We start from the raw sequence: 21,128 nt of genomic DNA on the forward strand, positions 1-21,128 counted from the left end.
TTCGGATGAGGCATAAGACACCAATGAACAAAATGTTATTCGACACTATCGGATGAATAACCAATCGAGTACAAAATGTAGATAATATTCGAATAAGATTTTATTAGAATACGAATTCATTCGAATAAATATTTATTTGTACTGGAATCCATGCGGAAAATAATCGATTTGAATAAAAATGATAGAATTTAAAGCGTTTTTATCATAGTTTATCGATGTATTAATATAAATAATAATAATTAACGATTATTCGCGTTATTATTCGAGTAATTTTACAATCTTTATTCGAATAAGTTATCAACGTAGATAAATATTTATTATATGGATCTTGAGGAATATCTTGACCTAGCATTTTTACGTGATTTATTGACGGCAAATCTTTGTGCTTTGGTAGTTCATGGAGGTTGCTTACAATTGATGCAAAGGAATTCTTGCAGTTTGAGATGAAGCACAACTCAGTGTGAAATGGGAACAATAGATTTCAATGTTATCTAATCGATATTGTCGAATCTTTTTGGAGCAAATCAGTCCATAAATCGCTACAACTGGATTAATTCGCTTAATGCCACACCGCCATAAATGCTTGGTAATCCTTTAAAAACGTAATTGCAGCTTATTGGATCAGGGATGACGATATTATAGAGTGATTGTCATAGCTCGTGAGAACGGGCTTACGTAAATGCAGGGAAGCGCCTTGCATAACGCGCCTTCCAGCGATTTTACAACGGTGAACTTAAGACAGCATTCGAGATCAAACGCGATTATCGATTCGTGCATCTTCAAAAAGAACGTATTTAAAAGAGCATATTTTTAAAAAGAGCGTAATGAAAAGGAGCATATTGAAGAAGAGCATATTCAAAAGCTGGATCTCCAAAATGAAAATAGGCAACAATCGTACCTAAAAGCAATTTTGAAAAATAAAAACAAACAACAATTTATTTTTAGAAACTTTGTTGCATTTCTATAAAATATATATTTAAAATCGTAGTCCACGAAAGTATTTTATCTATGTATTATAATCAATGTAGTTCAATATGAAACATATTTAGTGTTAAGTGTTAGGTCACACTATTTCAGATGATTAAGTAGCAATTATATGCAGCACTAATTTCAAAATATGGACAGGAAGCAATAATTTATTTCTGACAACTTTGTTGTATTTCCAGAAATCTATATTTAGAAATCTGATGTACATGGAACTATTTTTGTAGACAATATTTTCCTAGCAAATAACAAAAGAAATTGTTTCGAATTTTTATAATAATTGTTGCAAGATAAAATGCTGTAGAACACGATCAACCAATTGAAATTAACCTACGATGTTAAAGAATGCTTTAACACCGTGTAAATACTTTTTTAAATAATAGGGGGTAAATACGAATCTGACTCGATAGAGACTTCCAGTTTATCACCTGTACGGATGTTCTACCGTTATTTTAAGTCGAAATAAAATTCTGTTCTGTTGTCATTAATATTTCACCCTTTCCACTACGATCTCTTCCATAGCTGCTTCGATTAGCACTTCTTCGTCCTTAACGCTAAACCTACCGAGCATTAAAAGTGACTAACGTGTGCTACTTTATAAGAAAAGCAAGATGAAATTTGTTTAAATTTTTCCTTTCTTGAAACTAAGAAATTCATATAGTCATTACCTATCGAAGAGTCTTTATAGTTTCAACAATTTTAGAACAAAAAATGTGGAACCGCACGGTGTGTTAATAATTAATAATTTCCCTAATATAGTAAACTCTCCCCAATTGTCCTTCAGCTTGTAAACAAAAATGGATAATTTGGGAAGAGGGGCTTGAAAAATCGTATCTCTATTTCCCAAATAGTCCATTTTTTACGAACTGTGGTACAATAGAAGAGAATTTACTGTACAACAAAATTATTTTTGTTTCATGTATGTCTTAATTTACTTCCATTCTTAAACATCGATAACAAAAAAATAAAATTTTGTTTAGAATTGAAAGAAAAGAGTAACATTCATATTTAGTAGATTATGTATGACACCTACCTTACTCATTGAAATACAAGGGGTTAAATACGCAACTACACGTCGTTACACAATAAATATAAATTTTCTTCCCCTTATAAGAAAGATTATCACACCCGAAAAAATTCTGATCGTTGCAGTTGCGAAGTAAACGATACAACATCGGATCTCAAAAGCAACAAAATGAAAATTCACTGTAACTTCTTTTATAATTTGAAATGCGAGCAACCTACTGAAAAATACAGGAATCTTACCAGCCCGGTAAAGCTTTCCAGAACGAAACGTTGATGAAACTTGCGGGAAATCGCGTTTGGTTCGTTGGATTTTCCCGGGAAACTGGAATCGTCCCGGTAGGGGATGGAAAGATGAGAGGGCGCCGCGCTCCCAAACAGGTCGATACGACGTGCGCGCTCATTCTCCACCGACACGTCTTCAGCGATGGACCCGTGCTGATTCTGCAGCCTGGCAAAACATGCCACGACGTGTGCTGTCACGTCCGGTGATTCGTAACGAGCCTAAAAATCGACGAGTGAACAGGAGTTCAGGATAATGTCACCGTGACGCATCGGTTTCCCTGAAAAAAACCATCGTGATCTTCGTCGTCGTCGGAATAAACATTTTGGTGGTGTGCTAGCCGAAATCTCGTGGGAACATGAGGCAGGAGTCGTGACAGTTCGACAATAATTTTCTGAAGGAGATTCTGCTGAACAGGGAAAACTGAACATCGAAGAAAATGGGGACGCGGTTTGCAGCCTGTGAGTGTAAACGATCCATTCACTGTAAATTCTGATCGATGTTGCAGAGTTTTGACTTCGTCGCAATTATTGTTGCTTCAGATTCGTTGAAGCTGACCAGTCTCCACGATCATTATCAACGACTGCTATGCGGCAGTCAACCCGTGCCTTCCGGCCTCGATATAGCGAACACGTTGAAGTTCTTCTCGCAGACCTTGTTGTGTAAGAACTCCCAGGTCCATTGTCTTCGAGAACGTTCGTTCTGCTCTATAGACACGTTTCTTCGTTTGTTCCATCGCAGCATTGCTGAAGGAAGTCCGCGAGTCTCCTTTGGAGATGATCAAGTCGCAGAAGCTCGACGCAGAACGCATGGCACTCTACCCTAACTTGGACTACAAGCAGCTGTTCAATGCTCTCACTCAGCTGATGGACGTGGTTCCGCACATTCACATCAATTTGCTCGGTTCGTTCGCCTCGAATTTTACGACGAGCAATCTTCGACTAATTTTTAATAGACGTTTGAATTTTTATTTTTAAATTTATCAATTTACGTTCGTGATTTCTAACCGAGGAGAAACGTGTTCCAGCGTTCGGCCAAGCATTGCTCCAGTGTCTGGCGTGCCTGCTGCCCTTCCTCGATCACGATCTGATCGATAACGTGCCGTACTTGACGGCCAGCTCGATCTCGGTGCTTCCGGTGGAGCTTCACCAGGATATCGTCAATTATCTCTGCTTTTATATCCTGCCATTCACAATCGGTGAGTCTCCTGTTCCTACGATACGATCCGAGATTGGTTGAGGACACTTATTAGATGTTTCTGTTGCAGCGAGGAAAACGGAGGATGGCATGGAGAATGCGGCAAGTCAGTCGATTGCCGCCGTGATCATGATGATCTTCCAATACTCCAGCAATCCAGGTTCAATTCTTAATTGCTACGCTTTTGCAGTTTTGCAAATTCTCCGGTTGGAGTGATTCGACAAAAATTTAGTTTTATTCTTGACTCGTCGTTCTATCTCTGCCTCAATTGAACAGAATAATATAGCCAATAATAGTAATCCCTGATTAGTTGTGTATACTGTTCTACAGAATTGAAGGATCGCTAAAAATTGTCGATTTATGAATTGCTATAATCTTAATATCAACTTCAACTCTCCTCCGAATCATTTAATATAGGAAAATTTTCAAAAAATAAAAGAGTCAGGGATATGAAAGTAGAGGATTCGGCCTTTGAAATGAGCTAACGTAAATCACCGTACGGTCATTTTTCACGAAGTTACAGCGATCAAAGGTGGACAATGTCTCCATCAATGTTTCGTGGTTGTAAGAAATAAAGATGAATTTTTGACAAATTTTCTTATTTTTCTTTTCAGCTCAACATCGGCAATTGCTGGAATGTCTAATGGCAGTGAAACCAGGCGTGGTTAAAGACATCCTCTGCGTGGTAGCTTACGGAACAGCGCCAGCCAGAGCCTCCGCTGCGAAATTGCTATTCTACTACTGGCCATCGTTCAATCCTGATCTATTCGATCGAAGGGTGGTCCTTATGAAAACTTCATGTGTGTATCACTGTCAGAATGACCTCGCTTCATTCTTCAGAATTCGTAGCTTGATAAAATCCTTTCGAAATTCGATTTCAGACGACCTGACACCTTTCGTCTGCCAGAGGGACTCCTGTCCTAACCCTGGCAACGCAGCGGCTGGTAAAGTCTGCTACGATCATCGAATATCGATCACGTTCGCCACGGAGAAACCACCGCCCCTGTACCTTTGCATCGAATGCGCCAATGAAATTAACAGGGAGCATCCGAATCAGATGTTTTATGACATGTTGCACCCCATGCAACAGGTGTCCATGGTTTGCGAGATCAAGGTGAGTGCTGCGTTCAAGTATACTTGGGATTTCTCTAGTCTGCGGATCTTTGTGCGAACCAAACAAATATCTCCTGAAATCTATTCCTTTATTTAACTCATGGCAGTCTCGGAACTATTCTAACTCGAAATTCAAAATGGTTACTCTAACCATTTTTCATTTTATATAACCTGGTACATTTTATACATATGAAATTGAATTTTGTGACTCATGCAGCAGTTACGATTTTAAGAGTTTTTTTTTTTAATATATACAAATTTGATAGTGTTAAAATTATTTTGAAACGTGACACGACAATTTTATATTTTATCTGTTCATTTTTATCTTGTATACATTAATTAATATTAATTAATATGTTAATAATAAATTAATATTAATTAATATTAATACAAATCTGCAGCTTTTCGATTATATGAATGCTCATAGTTTCTACTACGCATGGCGAATAGTATTCTGTACTTGACACACCCTGTATAAGTTACCGAGATCTACGAAACGCACTTTTTAAATTTTCTTTTCTCATTTTTTTAGTCATTTCAAGTAATAGCAAAATTTTAAAAAAATTGAAAGCATTTAGACCCGTTTTAAAGAAGTAATTACGTTTCAAAAAGTGTTCGAATACTATTTATCAGGGGTAAACATTGTAAATTTTAAATAGTTCACATCGAAGTCGCTTCCTTTTTTTTTGGTGAACGATCTCTATAAAATCGAAACAATTTGAAAATCGTGTGTATACTTTAGTCTGCGAATTCTGGTGTCCAAGTGTTGAAAGAAAATTATCGAGTTTCTCCTAAACACAGAGCAGTCATCGAAAAGGCTATTAACACTAATTTATTTTCACGCCAATTTATCGCACCTTCATAATTTTATTAGTATTCGCGGAAAGGCGTGAATGACAGTAGGGAAATTAATGTTATACAAATTGATCTTTTCAATTTTAATTCAGTTGAACGAAATACTTTAATTTTATGATCGTTAATTTATTAACCCTTAGCGGACCAGAAATATTTCAAGTTTACGTATCGTCAGGTTCAAGCTATTCTTAATATGAAGAGAAATGATATGCTAAAGATGTTTATATCAAATATAGAAAACAAAATTTATTTCATAAAAATTCATTCATATATATTTTCATTAAAATTTTTGTATCGATTCTTTCAAAGTTTCCTGCTAGGTTTTGCAGTTTTATCGACTTTCGCCGATTTGTTTGTTGTATTGACTTTTCTCCCCAATTGACGCTCAGATTATACACAAAAATGGACAATTTGGAAAGAGGAGATACGATTATTCGAGGCTTGCGGCTCGTTTTTATAGTTGTTGGCAATCGGTCACTATAAAAACGAATCGCAAATTGGACCGATAAGTGTTAATAATAGATTTACGACAGAGGTGTCAAACTCGCGGCCCGAGATGAACATTTTTGCGAGAGATGTCAAGTATCAGGATTAACTTTAATTTCAGATCAGGATTAAATTTAATTTAAATTTAACTTTATATATGTTTATTACAATGTACTAGTCAAAATAAAAATATTTGTTTCTATGAACATTGATATTTTTTTGCGGCCCACCTAAAGTTAAGCCTTGTTTATTTGGCCCAAGTTAGCTTTTGAGTTTGACACCCCTGATTTACGGTAAGTAAAGTGTTAAAAGTCTGATTCGCGTGTTACAGAACTGCAAGTCGAACAACAAGACGGCGATCAGCATCTGTTTCTCGACAGAGTGCGCCAGCTCGAATTGGAATCGACCGATCCGGCACTGTCAACACTGTCACGAGCACCGTCACAACAACGGCTGCGGCAGCGACCACGTCTATCACATGGCGTTGCCGCACGTGTCCAAGCTGGACTCCCAAACACAGACCTACCTGGTCCAAGCGATCGTCAGGTGAGAAATCCGCGCGATCAACGATCGCCGGAGTCTGTTGTATCTTTGCTCAGAGATCGTGTAACCCGCTTAACGTTCGACAAGAGATGGGAACAGAGAATGGGAACTGGTTGGATAAGAAACACTCACAGTCGCTGAGATTTTGCACGAGTTTTATGAGACGCTGTCACACGCGGAGGCAACAGGTTCTGCACACCGGAAACGAACCGATTCCAGTGGAAAGTAGTGTCGAGAAGAATAGTTTCGCTGGACTGCGGATCTATTTATAATCTTGCGGATTTCTTCAAACTAACGTTCTTCTTTTTAGGCAAAGAATGTCGACTTTTTTAAAAATGGGATGACGTGACTGGTTCGGCTGAAACTTTGCAGGAGCTTCCTTCATGATTTTTTTGAATTGTGTAAATTTTTTCACTTCGATTCGTTCATAAATAGAGATTTCATATACGATGTACTAGTTGTACAAAATTTTTACTGGAGAATGTCATCGCATCTTTGACGTTAGAAAAATGTGATCTAATTAATGGTTAACGATTGCAACTCTTTGGTTATTATAAGTTATCATAGATTAGTTATTATAGATTATTATAGATTAGTTGTGATAACTAACAAGCTATAATCGTTAGTCATTAATCAGATTACTTTTTGTTCAACTCCGAATGATAATGGAACACGTCCTTAAGATACAGTTAAAATTTCGAGTTGATTGGTTCTTTTTAATCGTGTCAATGACCTGCGAGAACGTGGGTTCGACGAAAACGTCTTTAAATCATTAATTAATAACTCCGAAAATACAATGAATTCTGCTCGGAGATTCAACGCAGACATTCATAAACAATTGAACTACAAGATTTCGCAAACATAATCGAATTCTTTCACTCCAAAAAAAAATTGAAGATGTACAGATGTAACACTGATCCGCAGTCTATCGATTACTGCAATCGATTGATACAATTTTTCAATAGAACTAGCAAAGGAATTGACTTTTTAGCTTTCAGTATTGCAAAGATAAGTTTTGCAAATTCGCCAAGAGCTCGTTGCCTCTTCGGTCTCGTCGATGTCGAGTTTCTGCTACGAGAAATCTGTTTTCCGACGACGCGAACGCACGTTGAAGCCGTTCGATCGGTTTCCACCGATCTATGGATCGCGAGCAACAGCGAAACACACATGTCCTGTATTTCCACGAGTGCGAACGGAATGTTTCTGTTTTTCAGACAAAACGAATTTTTCTTGACTTTTTTGTTTGATCATTGAAAGAGAGAGAGAGAGACGATGCCCGCGTACTAACGAATGATCGCAGGATCATTGTTGCTTTGCGTGTTTGTTCGTGCTGGTCCATCCTGCTTGGTAAGACATGATGCTGTGATTACGCTCAATGGAGGCGTTCGCACGCTCTCGGGCCGTCTTTCTTTTCGTTTTGTTTAATCGGAACGGGTCGCACGACCGTCCTTCACTAAGCGTGGTCACCAAATGCTCCAAATATTGTCTGTGAATATCCATGAACAGCGATCGAGACGCGACGTGCGCCGATACTCGAGACACAAAATTTGATCCCTTTCGAAATTTATTTGCCTATCCGACCTATTTGCATAAACTTTCACTTCGATTCAATGCAATTGTGCTTCATTAACATTTTAATCGAGTAAGTTGCTCTTAATGCGTGTCTCGATCCGCTACCAACGCTGGAACCGCTAAGTGCCGCGAAACTTGCTATCAAAAATTCAATCGCTAACGAAATTTATTGCAAAACAGTATTACGATGGAAATGGATTAGTGAAATTGAATAGACCTACAAGGGAATCTCTGTAAGCCGAAATTCAATAGTTTTTGTATGCCTTTCAAGAAAGTATTATTAAAACGATAACAAATTTTTGTTTAAATCAAAATATCCACGTTGTCCGATAAGTTGAATATGCAAATTTTCGTGTATACAGAGATAAGCAATTCATATCACTACAAATAATGGTAGCGGCGAATCTTTTTATTTAAATAAAAATTTGTTATCGTTTTAACAATGTCTCCTTAAAAAGCATAAGAAGCTATTCAATTTTTATTGCAACCATCTTTTTATACTGCAGTTTTTAAAATATATGACCGACAATAAAAATAGCTCGAAACCTCTCTCAAGATTTCCAACAAACCCATACAGATTCAAAAAGATCGACATTTTCAGGTTGCCGAACTTCTCTGGTTGGTTAGAATTATTAGAAAGAACAAAGGTACAATATTAGGTTGTTCGAAAAGTTCATTTCAAATCTTTTATATAAATTCAACGAAACAAATGTAAAACGAACTTTCCGAGTAACCTAATGTATAGTTCGTTTAAAAACAAACAGATCTATCTAAATAAAATGAGTGAAACTAGTAAAATAGCCAAGCAAATAAATAACGAGAATGAAACTGAAGGTAATGAGCAAATAATTAGACGAATTAGCTAGCTAAAATTAGTAAATACTCGGCTCGCAGCTAGTACATACAGTTAGCGCACAGTCTAACTGAATCGTGTTTGGATAGAACCGAAAATCGTTGGAGGAGAACCGTCGAGCTGAATGCAAATAAACACATAAAGCTGTTAAACGAAACGGAATGAGTAAATAAACGCGCTCGCGGGGAGGGGAAAGAATTTGACGGCGACCGCAGCCATAGTCGTGGAAGGTTTGTGCCGGCGGTTCTAGCGTCGGGCAAGTTTTTTCTCGAATTGACCAAGTGGCCGCGTAAGACACGTGACTTTGAAGCATTCACCCAGCGTGTAGAGCATAGGAAAAGTGCACCTTAAAAGTTGCAATGCGCCTTACCGAGGACACCGCGTCGTAGCACGTCCTGGATACAACACACCAGCACCTGGTACCGTTCCACAAATAAAAACAGATCCACTGGTACTGGCTTGAATAGATACCCATTACCTGAGACACACCGGTACGCTGCATGCACAGAAACACAATTTTAACGGGATGCCCGACCTGATTTTGCCGATCCAGTTGCTGCGAATATTACTTGCCCCCAATCTGATAGCTCGATCATTGGAGATTCATCTTACCATTTAGTATTCGATATAGCTATATACCTTCGAGGTAATAATTAGATTGAAGATTAAACGCATTTATGACGAAAGTAAGTAAACGTTATTTGAAACACAAGACAGATTAAAAGAGTTTAACATTTCTCTGGAAGAATTAAGTATAAAGTAAAATCAAAGTCTAAAGTACGAGAATAAAAGAAACATTTCTGTCGACCGTTTGCTATTTAAATAATTAAATTAAAGGTAACAATGCGAGGTCCTAAATATTATTTATTTTCTTGCCTTAATTCTTAATTACTTGTCAAAGAAAAATGATAATGATATCTTTTCTTAATGAAATATAAATAGGTTGTAACTTATGCAGCAACCAGATCTTACTATTTTATTAGATTAATAATTGTCCAAAAAGGAATATTAGGATTTTCTCTTTAGTTTCCGATTGATTTTGTTTCTATAGAAAGAGATTTAGTTCGACGATAGATTTTTCAGTTTCCAATATAACAATAAAGTACACTTTCTTCACACCTTGAATTGCATTTGGTAGTATTTTCAATATTGCAACTAGCATGAACGGTGTAGTTAGAACCCAGAACTCAATGAATTGATGTCCCAACTGTCAATTGGCTGCCGATCAATCGTGGATCTTTCAAAACTTTTCTCTTCATCGATGTAAATATGTCGATATACGAGCTGAGATGATCGCGATCTGAGGTTGCGTCCGCTACGTGGTCGACCTAGATCTAATTGTCCGTCAACATCTCGAGAAACATGTCTGAATCGTTGATCGACATTGTCGTCGATTCATAGAAGTAGTTCTCGTTGAATTTCTTTGCGACCAAGTATCCTCGATATTCCGAGATTTAATGATAATTCTGACGAAGAATTGAGACGATTGCGAAGGGATTCAAAAATAATCATTGAACGTGGAAGCCACGATTCTTCGACGTTTGATGTATTTATAACAAGCAGTCCGCCTGAAATTGTTAATGAAAGCATTGGCGAACTTATTACGTTTGGAAGAAGATCACAAACAAGTGCTAAATGGGCGGAGCAAAACAGTGGAAATAATTAACAAGCAATGTCAAGGGATGCTCTCACTCGCACAAGTGGCTGGAGTTTATGCCAAATGAGCGGAAAGAAAAACATTTGAATCGGAATTTTTTATAAATCGTGATGAAGAAATATCTGTGTAGTCAGGTGGGCGTGGTGAATAGTTAATGGGCGGGGAAAAACATGCGACAGTGCAGCAGAGATGATTATAACGTTAATTCACTTTTTTCTTTTCTAGCATAATAATCTTGTCACCAGAAAATACTTGACGTAAAATCCAACTATTTCCAACACATTATTAGAGGAGGCTCCATAACGTAACAAAAAAGGGGCGTGGTATATGACTAATGGGCGGGATAAAGCTCGTTTTAACAAAGCAACAGAGGCATGATACTATAAACTTTATCTTACTTATTTCCTGATGATTCTTATTTCTTGACAAATTATTTCAATGGCTCCAACCACCTAAAAAATGGGCGCGACATAAGCTTGCTGGGTGGAGAAAAGCTTGCTTGTATAAATCAGCTTTCGTTTCCGATAAAAAATGTAAGCCGAATTCAAACGAATCCTCGAAGAGACTTCGCCCATCCAGCAAAGGATTGATTTTAAGAAAATAAACACGTTTAACGATTTGAAGCGAACCGATCACAGAGAATGTCGATCTCACCAATGAAATTTCCGCGCATCTTTTCGAAGCTCATTCGGTCGTTCGCAGATTGCAACATTTCGCCGACCAGAGGCGGACGCAAGCTCCGATCGCGCGTTTCGCCGTCCCTAAACGCGTTCCTCTTTCCATTGCAGCCTGCTTAAGGAAGCTGAACCGCTAAGTATGGATAATAACCGAGACAACTCGGAAATAAGTACTAATAAGGGCAGCACAGGATTCCCAGGAAGCACCGGCAGCGGTTCCGGGAGCGGCGGGGTTCAGAACGACCCGTCCAGCTTGGAGGAGCGGCAGCTGCTCGGCAGATTCGGCGTCTGGCTGCTGGTGGGGCTTTGCACCCCGAACCAGGACACCTCCGTCGAAATTCTCGGGCGTTTATTGTCAATGCTATTTCATTGGTTTCATGTTACTGCCTACTCATTCGATGGTACTAAAAAAAGCCTTATGCACCTTATCTTTTCTGTTGGTAATTTAACACTTCGCATATATACACTTATGACGTAGACGTAGAAGACGTAGGTAGTGATGGGCGAAATCAGTCGAAACTTCGAATCGTTTCGGCGAGCCGAACACCTTGAAGACCAGGCCTTCTGGACCTTTAACAAAATTCTCATTCGATTACAGTCAAGGGCATCCAAGGTTGCAAGATTGCAGAAGGTCCGAATTTATAAAAATTTTAGTTCGTACAGATCGTCGAAGCGATTCGGAGCGTCGCAAGTCCATCACTAGACGTAGGTAGTCTCTGGCCGCGATCGTAGGCACATTCAACTGGACCGTACAACTTTTACGACACCCTGAAGACGCGTTCGTTCATTGGTTCTCTTCTGTCGACCTCCCTTTGCCTTCGACCTTGCGAATCCAAACGAAAAATCAATCGTTTCCTAACGGTACAGAGATTTTCTGACTGGCAAAGCGGCGTTCGCCCGGAACAACGAGACACAAATAACGAACGAACTTCACTGTAAGACTCATGGGTAAAAAACATTCATGTAATACGTGTTCGTGCTTTCGTGTGATCGGTGTTTCTCCAAGCTTCACTGTGGCCCCCTACCCCTGTTCGACATTGTTTCGACGAGCTTCTGTGTCGCCCCCCATTGTTCTCTCGAAATTCTCTCGGTGTCCTTGTACATGGTATCAGTGAATCAGTGTAATCGATGTCTCCTCCCATCTTTGTGCCGAACGCTTCTCGCGGAGGCGTCAGCTTCGCAGATTTCGGCACCAAAATCTCTATCGACTCTATTTTTTTAATATATTTCTCGGCTTTTATCGCTTTATCCACTGACAATTATTTAATACTCCTTGGAAGTATCTACTTTCGAGTGCAACATTTAAGAGATTGCCAAGTTTTCCTTGCACAGAGTATTCTAATTAAAAAATTAACCTCTTGCACTATAAAATCTTGTTATGTAATTATTTTAATTCTGGAACGACCGCGGAGTTTGTTGGCGACTCCGCGATATTTTTAATTTGTTTTTAATTTGTTGTTTGCTTAATTTGTGTTGAGTTTTGAGATTCTTTTATATGTTGAAAATAACAAAGAATATTTTAATTATGAGGATTTTATTTTGGATATCGCCTGCAACCCAATAATATTATTTACGTCGAAAACTAGAAGTCGTTCTGTGATTCGAGTATCGACAATAAAATTCGATCCTTCAATTACCAATGTTTAAATTTTAAGGTAAAGGCTAGCATGCGATAAATATCAATTTTCTTTCTGGTATAAAATTACATTATCGGCAAAGAAGTACTGATCAACGTAACCGTGAAAGGAATCGTAGTACAGAGGATAAATGTCGGTGCATGAGTTTTCTAAATTTAAAAGTCGAACATGTAAAAATACAATCTGATTCGTAGACTGCACATTTTTATGCGAAACAAGAAGGAACATCTTTATTTTTAGATATTTTTTGGTTCGAAGAATTTTCTGCTTATCAGTAGACTGCGGACTTCGTGAATTTATGAGAAAAATTAATAGATCGAATGCAGAACACTGAAAACATTCAGGAAATTAAAAAATGCAGTTGCATTATTCACAAATAATTATAATGATTAAAGAACGAGATCAAGGTCTACGTAGCTTTTGTATCTTGCAATTAGTGCAGATAATTTTTATTTTGCATAAATATCTGCAATGTGCCGATCATATTGCGGACTTCAACGTTTATTTATAAAATCCGTGGTCCACCGATCGGATGTTCGGAGTGTCGATAAATAGTGTCTGCCAAGACGACGCCTCTGCGTCCTCGCGTACATGTCACACACTCACACGACTGGAAAACACCACTGGAATCTCTGTGAACACACGACACGGTCAAACCGGAAGCTACCCGAGAAGCTGCTGTGTCAAGGGACAAGAGTGCGTCTGCGTCGCGGCTGATCTAGCCAACCGATGCATAGAATCTGTCTACCAAATCTCGATCAATGTCCTCGTCAATAACGGCCGAACAACCACCCGAATGGTCGGTGGTCGCCGAATCGTTTGACGATATTTGCTTACGTGGTTTCTATGCATCCATGTAGTGTTAGAAAAACCGCGGTGAATCGAAGTCGAAGTCCGACCAGACTTTCTCGCATGCCATCAATGTCACACAAAAACACAGATTTTGATCAGCTTCTACATTGTGAACGCCCCCTCTGTTCTCGATGTGTCGTCCCAGACTTCGCTTCTGTATCTGTGTTGGAAATTCTCCGAGCGCGTTAACAAAATTCGATGTTCCTCGAAGATGCCGAGAGTTCTGGCTAATCGCCCCGCGAATTGATAGAATCGATGCGATTCCTTGAACGAAACGATCGATCGGGGACGGTGTTTAATCTCGGTCGAATTTCGCAGGACAAGCTGAAAGCGCGCTGGAGAAGTTGAAGACCGAGTGCGTCTGCGGTTGGCTGTCGAAAGTGATGAAGTCCCATTACGAAGTCTTCATATCGTGCCTCCTACCGCATCCTGAGGACTATGTTCGTGTCGGCGGACACTGGTACGTATTATCGGTAAAATTTTCTTAAGTACAGTAATTTCTCCCTAATTTGCGCTCAGATCGCGCACAAAAGTGGACAAAGAGTAACAAAGAGTTTTTTAGCTGTATACATGAATAAATATTACTGTATTATTATCACTATATTACATAAAATTTCACTGTACATTCTGGTAGTAATCAACTACTCACTACTGCTAATGGATTTAGTGATTCCGTAAACTTCTTTTTTTTAGAGGAGAAACACTCGAAATCTCGAAACCCCACGAAGCTCAAAAAGTTTCGAATTCTCGACTATTTAATTAATAATAAATCAATTGAGCTTGTGTTTAGACAATTTAAATGGCACCAATCCATTACGATCGTTTGTATCGAGAAAGAATTAAGTTATAAATAAGAATAAATAACTTGATTCTCTAAAAAGAACTTGCCAAGATTTTAGTTCCTGACAAAATAGTATTGTGAGCTCATGACATTTCTGCCGGAGGGCTGACCATTGTCACGTCTATCTACTTTAAAGAGACTTTAATGCTCGATGAAGCAAAGAGCCTTGATAATAGTAAATATTCCGAACGATGATTTAGGGATACGGTCGCCTCAAGGACGTCGCACCTTAAAGACGGACTGAACCGTCTTTTTTGTCTGGTACCTTACGAAGTGATCACACCGGATGTCTGGGACTACGTGATGCCGCACTGGATGGAGGCCATGGTGAACGACGTACCTGAGCACGAGCTTCACGAATTGAAAATGATCCTGTGGTACGTTTATTCGATATTTTTCACATTAAATTGAGAGAAATGTTTTGTTGAAAAAGGCCAATTTCTTGCGAGAGAATACCTTGATTCTTAAAGTAATGTAAACAATATAGTCAAGAGATGATATCTCTCAATAAACAGCTAAAATGAATTAACCCCTTGCACTATAACGATTCAGACACGTGACAAAGATTTCGTACATGATCTATTTAAATATGAATTTTATTCATTTCTTTTAAATCGAAACAAACTTTGATTCTTCTGTTATCAGAATCGGAAATAAAAGCAAAGAAACAGACATAGAAGAAACAAAAATTGTCTGGTTCTCTCTTAGGGAAATGATTAAATACGAAGAAAAGCTAAATAATAATAGATATTTTTAATAGAAATATAAATGGAAACTTCAAATTATAATAGATTTTTATAGAAGTATCAATTTTAGTAGATTTTTAACAGAAATTTAAACAGAAATTGTAAATTATAATAGATTTTTAATTGAAATTTAGGTTATAATAAATAACAATAAATTTTTATACAAAATTTAATTACAATGAATTTTTATTATAAATTTGAGATATAATAGATTTCATAGCTAAACTTAGCTATGAAATATTATAAATCATCGTGCAGAGGATTAAGGTTTCCGGATTTGTATTATAATTGGAAAATTTCTGCGACCATCGGACCGAATGTATTCTGATTCCAGCAAAATCCTGGACCGCGATATGAGCCCGTTAGGCTTCGACACGAAGAAGATGTACAATTTCGTGGCGAAACGGTTCGTCAACACTTGCGCGAAGGTGCAAGAGCAAGCGCTGAACTGGTTGCAGACGTTGACCATGCTGGAGATCAGCATTCCTCTCTGCCAACTCTTCTCGATGTTCAGTGATGGTGTAGCGGTTATGGGTGCCATGAATTCCTCCGAGTCTGGTCAAAAGCCTACCAAGGGATCGAAGAAGGAGGACGAAGAGGGGAACGCCATATGTAGATATCGAAATACCGAAAGAATTAATAACCGTAGACCGTGTTACGTAAAGATGAAATATTAAATGGAGGAACGATGTTCAGTTGTAGAGAACGATTCGGGAAAATCGACGCCATTGTCTGACGACAATCAACCGACAGCAAGACACATGGAATTCACTACCAACGCGGAACTGAACCTGTCCTGTTGCATACTCATGCTGGACATTCTGCTGAAACAGGTAAGCTTGCAGTTTTCGGACAATTTATTAAAATCAAGTCGGTGCATATGAAAATCGACAATGTGTGCTGAGATATACATATAATATATCATTTCAAACTTACAGTAACATATAATATTAAGTAACATAGAAAATGTGTAATATTAATTACAATAATAAATATATCATATTTAAAAAATTAAATTCTTATAATACTTAAAAACAACAATATACATATAAATTAATTTAAGTCAATGTTATCGTGGATTATCAATTACAAATAGATTCCTCTAATAGGAATATTAAACCGCCAAATTATTTAATTTTATTGATGTACATCTAATTACTAATTTTATCATTAATTTTATAATAGGGTGTCTAATACTAGCTTTCAATCAATTTTTTCATAATATAAATATTTTATAATTATGATAAACACACATAATTATTTTATTTTAATGATCTACATTTAATTACTAATTGTATTACTAATATTATAATAAATAGAGTTTCCGATACTAGTTCTTAACAAATTGTTTCAAGATATAAATATTGAATATTAAAAATTTATATATTACATATTTTACCACAATGCTTGAAAAGTGAGGAAACTTGAGAGATAGGAGAGATTTTCTAGGGAACAAAGTAGAAATAATCCCTGAACGAAAAAAATCTGTGCGATAGAGCAAACCTTCCTGATTCAAACAAAAAAAGAATCAACTCAATCGAGCAACCAGTATTCAAGATAAAAATTCCCAAGTGCAACATTTCTATTGCGCAAAAACGCAAAAACGTTGCAACATTCGAGGGTCTGTATTTTACGAAGAAATTCGCAAGCAACAAAATGATAACATAAACCACCCCTTATTTTATGCATATTACGTCATAGTCGAGTTTGAACGAAATCTCTGCAATCCTAGTTACATTTTTCATCCCTTGGTGCATCATCTGTATCGCGGCTTCTTTAAATTGCAACAAGTTTGCAAGGAAAATTTGAAACGCGTCGACGGGGTAGATAATTAACGATCTTGAGAGTGATGAATGATTGAAGATGGAGCTGCAGAACATCGACAAGCACACGGGGATCAACACGTGGGTGTGCAGGGACGCGTGTCATCTGATGAAGTCGATCGTCGCCTCGAACTGGAACAGCTGTCACGTGTGCAGCTCGGACAGCGACGGTGTCGAGTGCACTTACTGCGAATCCAGAGTGATCTGGCATCAGCTCTGCCTGCAGTTGGTCACCTACATGGCACCGGAAAATCCAGCTTACCCGCCTGACGTGAGTTCGTTAGGCCATGTCTCCTGAAATAACCGTGATCGCGTCGCGACGTGTTTCTACACGTGGATCGTTCAATGACGCACTTCTACCTCGTCGCGATAGATCGACCACGACGGTGTCTCAGGGTCTCAGCCCTGCAGTAACGATGTATTTCGAGCTGCAAACTCAACCAGCCACAGAGCTGAAAAGTTATTCTATTACAGAAAATGAACCCCCCTTGCGCTACGATTTCTTTCGCATATAATAAAACGAGGCAACTTTTGTTTCTTGCAACACTTCATTTACTTTCATTCCCAGATTTTGGTGATAGAAGAATCTTTTAGGAATTCATTGCTTTTATTTATGTACTAGAGGATAATTTCTAATTTAATTATTGAACTTGGTGGATTACTTAGTAGATTACCGAAGTAGAGTATACTTAGTGGATCGAACGTCCAAGACGTGTCGATCGAACGTTTTTAATCTTGTTACTGGTTCAAATACTTCGCTTATTAAAGAAACTTGAATAGCAAGAATCTATATTATACATCTTCAATCCTTTACTAAAGTGAAAAAGTGTAATACGATAATTTACTTTTGCAGTTATTTTTATGATCTTAAATTATATTCGTATTATATGAATATTATATTGTATTCATATTGTAAATTATTTAAAGATCGTGGTAGGTCAAATTGCCAAAAGATAATGCAATTTTAAGACGATCTTTAAATGTTTAGAAAATCTATATTATCGTTTGTACGTCATTCTAATTTTATCAAATAATATATGAAAGCAGAAATGTGCAATAAATATCCGTAATAAATGGGCAATAAATGTTCGTGAAGCAAAATAGTAACATACGAATATACTAATTGGTAAAATATTCGAAAATGCAACGAAGATACACTGAAGTGGCTGAAATAATGGCGAAACTTGGCGCTTAATTTTCGTGCAAAAAAGCTCGAACGGATTACAGTAAAGTCTCCCTAATTTACGCTCAGATTGTGCACAAAAATGGACAATTTTGGAAGAAGAGTTACAATTACTCGAGTCTTGCGGCTCGTTTTTATAGTTACCAATTTTCAACGACTATAAAGCCAGCTGTAAGGCTCGTATCACCTCTTCACAAATTGTCCACTTTTGTGTACAATCTGAGCATCAATTAGGGAGAATTTACTGGAATCGGTAGAGAAAGCTCGAACGGATTAATCACTGAAGCAACCGATCATTCTCAAAATCAAAACGATTTCGATGTCGTGTATTTTTGCAGAAAATTGTGGACGAGAACGCGGAGGATCACGGTCGCAAGAGCCCGGAGGGTTCGAGGAAAGGGGACTCGAAAGCAGACGTGGTGATCAGCATGCCGGTGCCGGAGATGCATTCCGTCGGCGGTGTCCTGGCGCACATGCCTCAGGTATGCTCGACGCGTTCAATCGAACACCGTCACCCTCGATCTAATTAAATGGCTAAATATCTCTATATACACACAAAGTGTTACACCGCCTAACGTACACCGTCTTCTATCTCCCCTTTCTATCTGTGCGAATACACTTCTCTGCAAGAACCAAAAACAAAAACCAAAAACCAAAGCAAACAATGCAGCATGCTCTTCGTCTAAACTGTGTGTGTGCGCGCGCCTATCTCTGTCTCTCTTCTTCCACTGCGAAATGGCGTTGTGTGACCACTGACACGGTAGGCTAATCTATGTGGCCGGAGGTAGCTATTTTGATCGTTTATATCAGTTCTTCGAACAGATCATGACAGCCACTGTAGAGACCGTTTCGGAGCAGCTGGACTTAGCGGCCATCATGCCACCGGAAAAAGTGATATCCGCCGTTGCCAGGGCTGTCACCCTATCGGAGACCGACGTAGGTGAGAACGAGCCCCTTTTTAGTGGCAAATATCTTCAAATATTAAAGGGGAGGAACAGTACGACGAGGAAAAATAGGGAACGAAAAGTTGTCAAATATTAAAGGGGAGGGACAGTACGACGAGGGAAAATAGGGAATGAAAAGTTTGTCAGAATAAAAGTATCAGCTTCGTGTTTTAATTTTTAGAAAGTGAAGATGTTGATGTACGTATTACGAAATGACAGAATTAGACACAATACGGTACATACAAGAGAATAATCGATCAACCTGAATGCTCGGTAGCGATGTCTGACCACATACAGACTCGTTCTACTTCGATGAATTAATTACTCCCGTTGAATAACTGAGTGCTATCGACCGTGGCTAACTACCAGTTACATGTCTGGCCATATGTTGGCTTGTACTACCCTAAAGCTTACAGAATTAGGTCCATCGAATTCAGCACTTTAGCTCATTAATACACTCGACGATAACATTAAAGCGTTAGTCATTTTTGGCCGAGAAATTGTCAATCTTTGAACGGTCCGTTAAACGCTATTATAAAATCATGATTAAACAAAAATTAATCCCTGAAATCTCTGTTTTACGATAGCATTTTTCTAATTTTGAATATCACGCGTTCTCACGACTGTAGTATCCTAAACCCGAAGGCGTGTTCGCGATACCGAAAAAGTGCAGAGTAGCGCCCTCCATGGAGTTGCAAAAATTTTCTTCGAGCATGTCTTTCACAGCATCGTAAAATTCGGATCTTCCTCTTTAATTCGAGGGCTAAATTAAGTCGCAGCAATTTTTTCGGGGATCGCCAATTTTAAAAAATTACCGACGCTTCAACTTTGCTGTCGAGCGTAGACTCATAGCGTGTATAAGTCTTCAAAAGTTCTAAGCGAAGAAAACAGAAGTTCCTCGAATTGTTCATAGAAATAGAAGTTTGTAGTGCTGTTTTCGAGTCTGCTGATCGAATGAGTTTCTTTCAGCTACGGCAACGGTGAGCGTGGCGAAGCCTCGATTAATCGGAGCGAATGATCAGCCATTGAATCTCAGTCCGGAGAACGACGACGCCGATTTCTGGCACACGTCTGTTGGCAAGTTTCGTTTCAAGATCGAGGACCTTCCGGAGCAGTTGCAGTACATTCACAAACTCTTGAAGGTATCCGAAGCCAATTCTATCCTTTCAAAAAATTCGTTTCGCTTTCATCGCGTACTAAATGCAAAAAAGGGATCATAGAGTCCAGGGAGCCTATAAATTTAACACTTTTAACAATTTATATTTAACAATTCATTTGTTGTCCATCGTAGGAAATAATGACGATCGAGAAGCCGGACATCCTTTACTATATGCTGCAGTGCTTGAACGTGATGTGTTTGTACGGTGACGCCTTCAACATCGCAGTCAAGGACCACCGAGGATTCTTCACCTGGTGCCAAGAGAATCTCTTGATCAAAAAGTGAGAAATCGTATCCTATTTCCTCCTAATACTGGTCCAGCTATTCTTGACTAACTCGGCCGCAGATCTTTATGCGAAATGAACATTTTCTTCACTAATTTCAAGAAATGAGAGTTGAATGAGATTCAAGAATTGGCAAGAATTAATAATATTATAATTAATAAATCAAAAATTAATAAGAATTAAGATTAATCAAGAATTAGTAAAAATTAAGATTAATCAAGAATTAGTAAAAATTAAGATTAATTCTGTTAACCCTTTGTACTTGAAAAATTCTCTCTGATCACCTACCAAAAACTCGAAGTAAGTATCATTTTAACAGTCAAAGTGGGGCTCGGGTCCAATTAGACCCACAGTATAAATATTGTTATTTAACTATCTAATATTGTTTACAACTATCATATTTAACTGATCCAGCT

At 38.1% G+C, this 21,128-nt stretch overlaps 1 protein-coding gene across 4 annotated transcripts in view; it reads left to right on the forward strand.

The window, feature by feature from the left end:
• The first annotated feature begins 2,391 nt into the window (after positions 1-2,391).
• Positions 2,392-21,128, forward strand: part of unc79 (UNC-79 domain-containing protein) — a 36,307-nt gene continuing 17,570 nt past the window's right edge. The window contains exons 1-18 of one of the 4 annotated variants that reach the window (XM_076518655.1): positions 2,392-2,751; positions 2,833-2,952; positions 3,032-3,193; positions 3,318-3,488; positions 3,558-3,647; positions 4,102-4,287; positions 4,369-4,601; positions 6,273-6,487; positions 11,355-11,683; positions 14,051-14,192; positions 14,774-14,950; positions 15,654-15,931; positions 16,016-16,152; positions 17,183-17,413; positions 18,664-18,807; positions 19,136-19,265; positions 20,239-20,411; positions 20,561-20,709. In XM_076518655.1, the coding sequence (XP_076374770.1) occupies positions 2,730-2,751; positions 2,833-2,952; positions 3,032-3,193; positions 3,318-3,488; positions 3,558-3,647; positions 4,102-4,287; positions 4,369-4,601; positions 6,273-6,487; positions 11,355-11,683; positions 14,051-14,192; positions 14,774-14,950; positions 15,654-15,931; positions 16,016-16,152; positions 17,183-17,413; positions 18,664-18,807; positions 19,136-19,265; positions 20,239-20,411; positions 20,561-20,709 (3,089 nt within the window). In that variant the 5' untranslated portion in view covers positions 2,392-2,729. Of the gene's footprint in view, positions 2,752-2,832; positions 2,953-3,031; positions 3,194-3,317; positions 3,489-3,557; positions 3,648-4,101; positions 4,602-6,272; positions 6,488-11,354; positions 11,684-14,050; positions 14,193-14,773; positions 14,951-15,653; positions 15,932-16,015; positions 16,153-17,182; positions 17,414-18,663; positions 18,808-19,135; positions 19,266-20,238; positions 20,412-20,560; positions 20,710-21,128 lie in introns of all 4 variants that reach the window. The other 3 variants (XM_076518657.1, XM_076518656.1, XM_076518654.1) reach the window with 3 other exon arrangements.

Source organism: Megalopta genalis, chromosome 2, assembly GCF_051020955.1.
Source record: "Megalopta genalis isolate 19385.01 chromosome 2, iyMegGena1_principal, whole genome shotgun sequence".
NCBI lineage: Eukaryota > Metazoa > Arthropoda > Insecta > Hymenoptera > Halictidae > Megalopta > Megalopta genalis.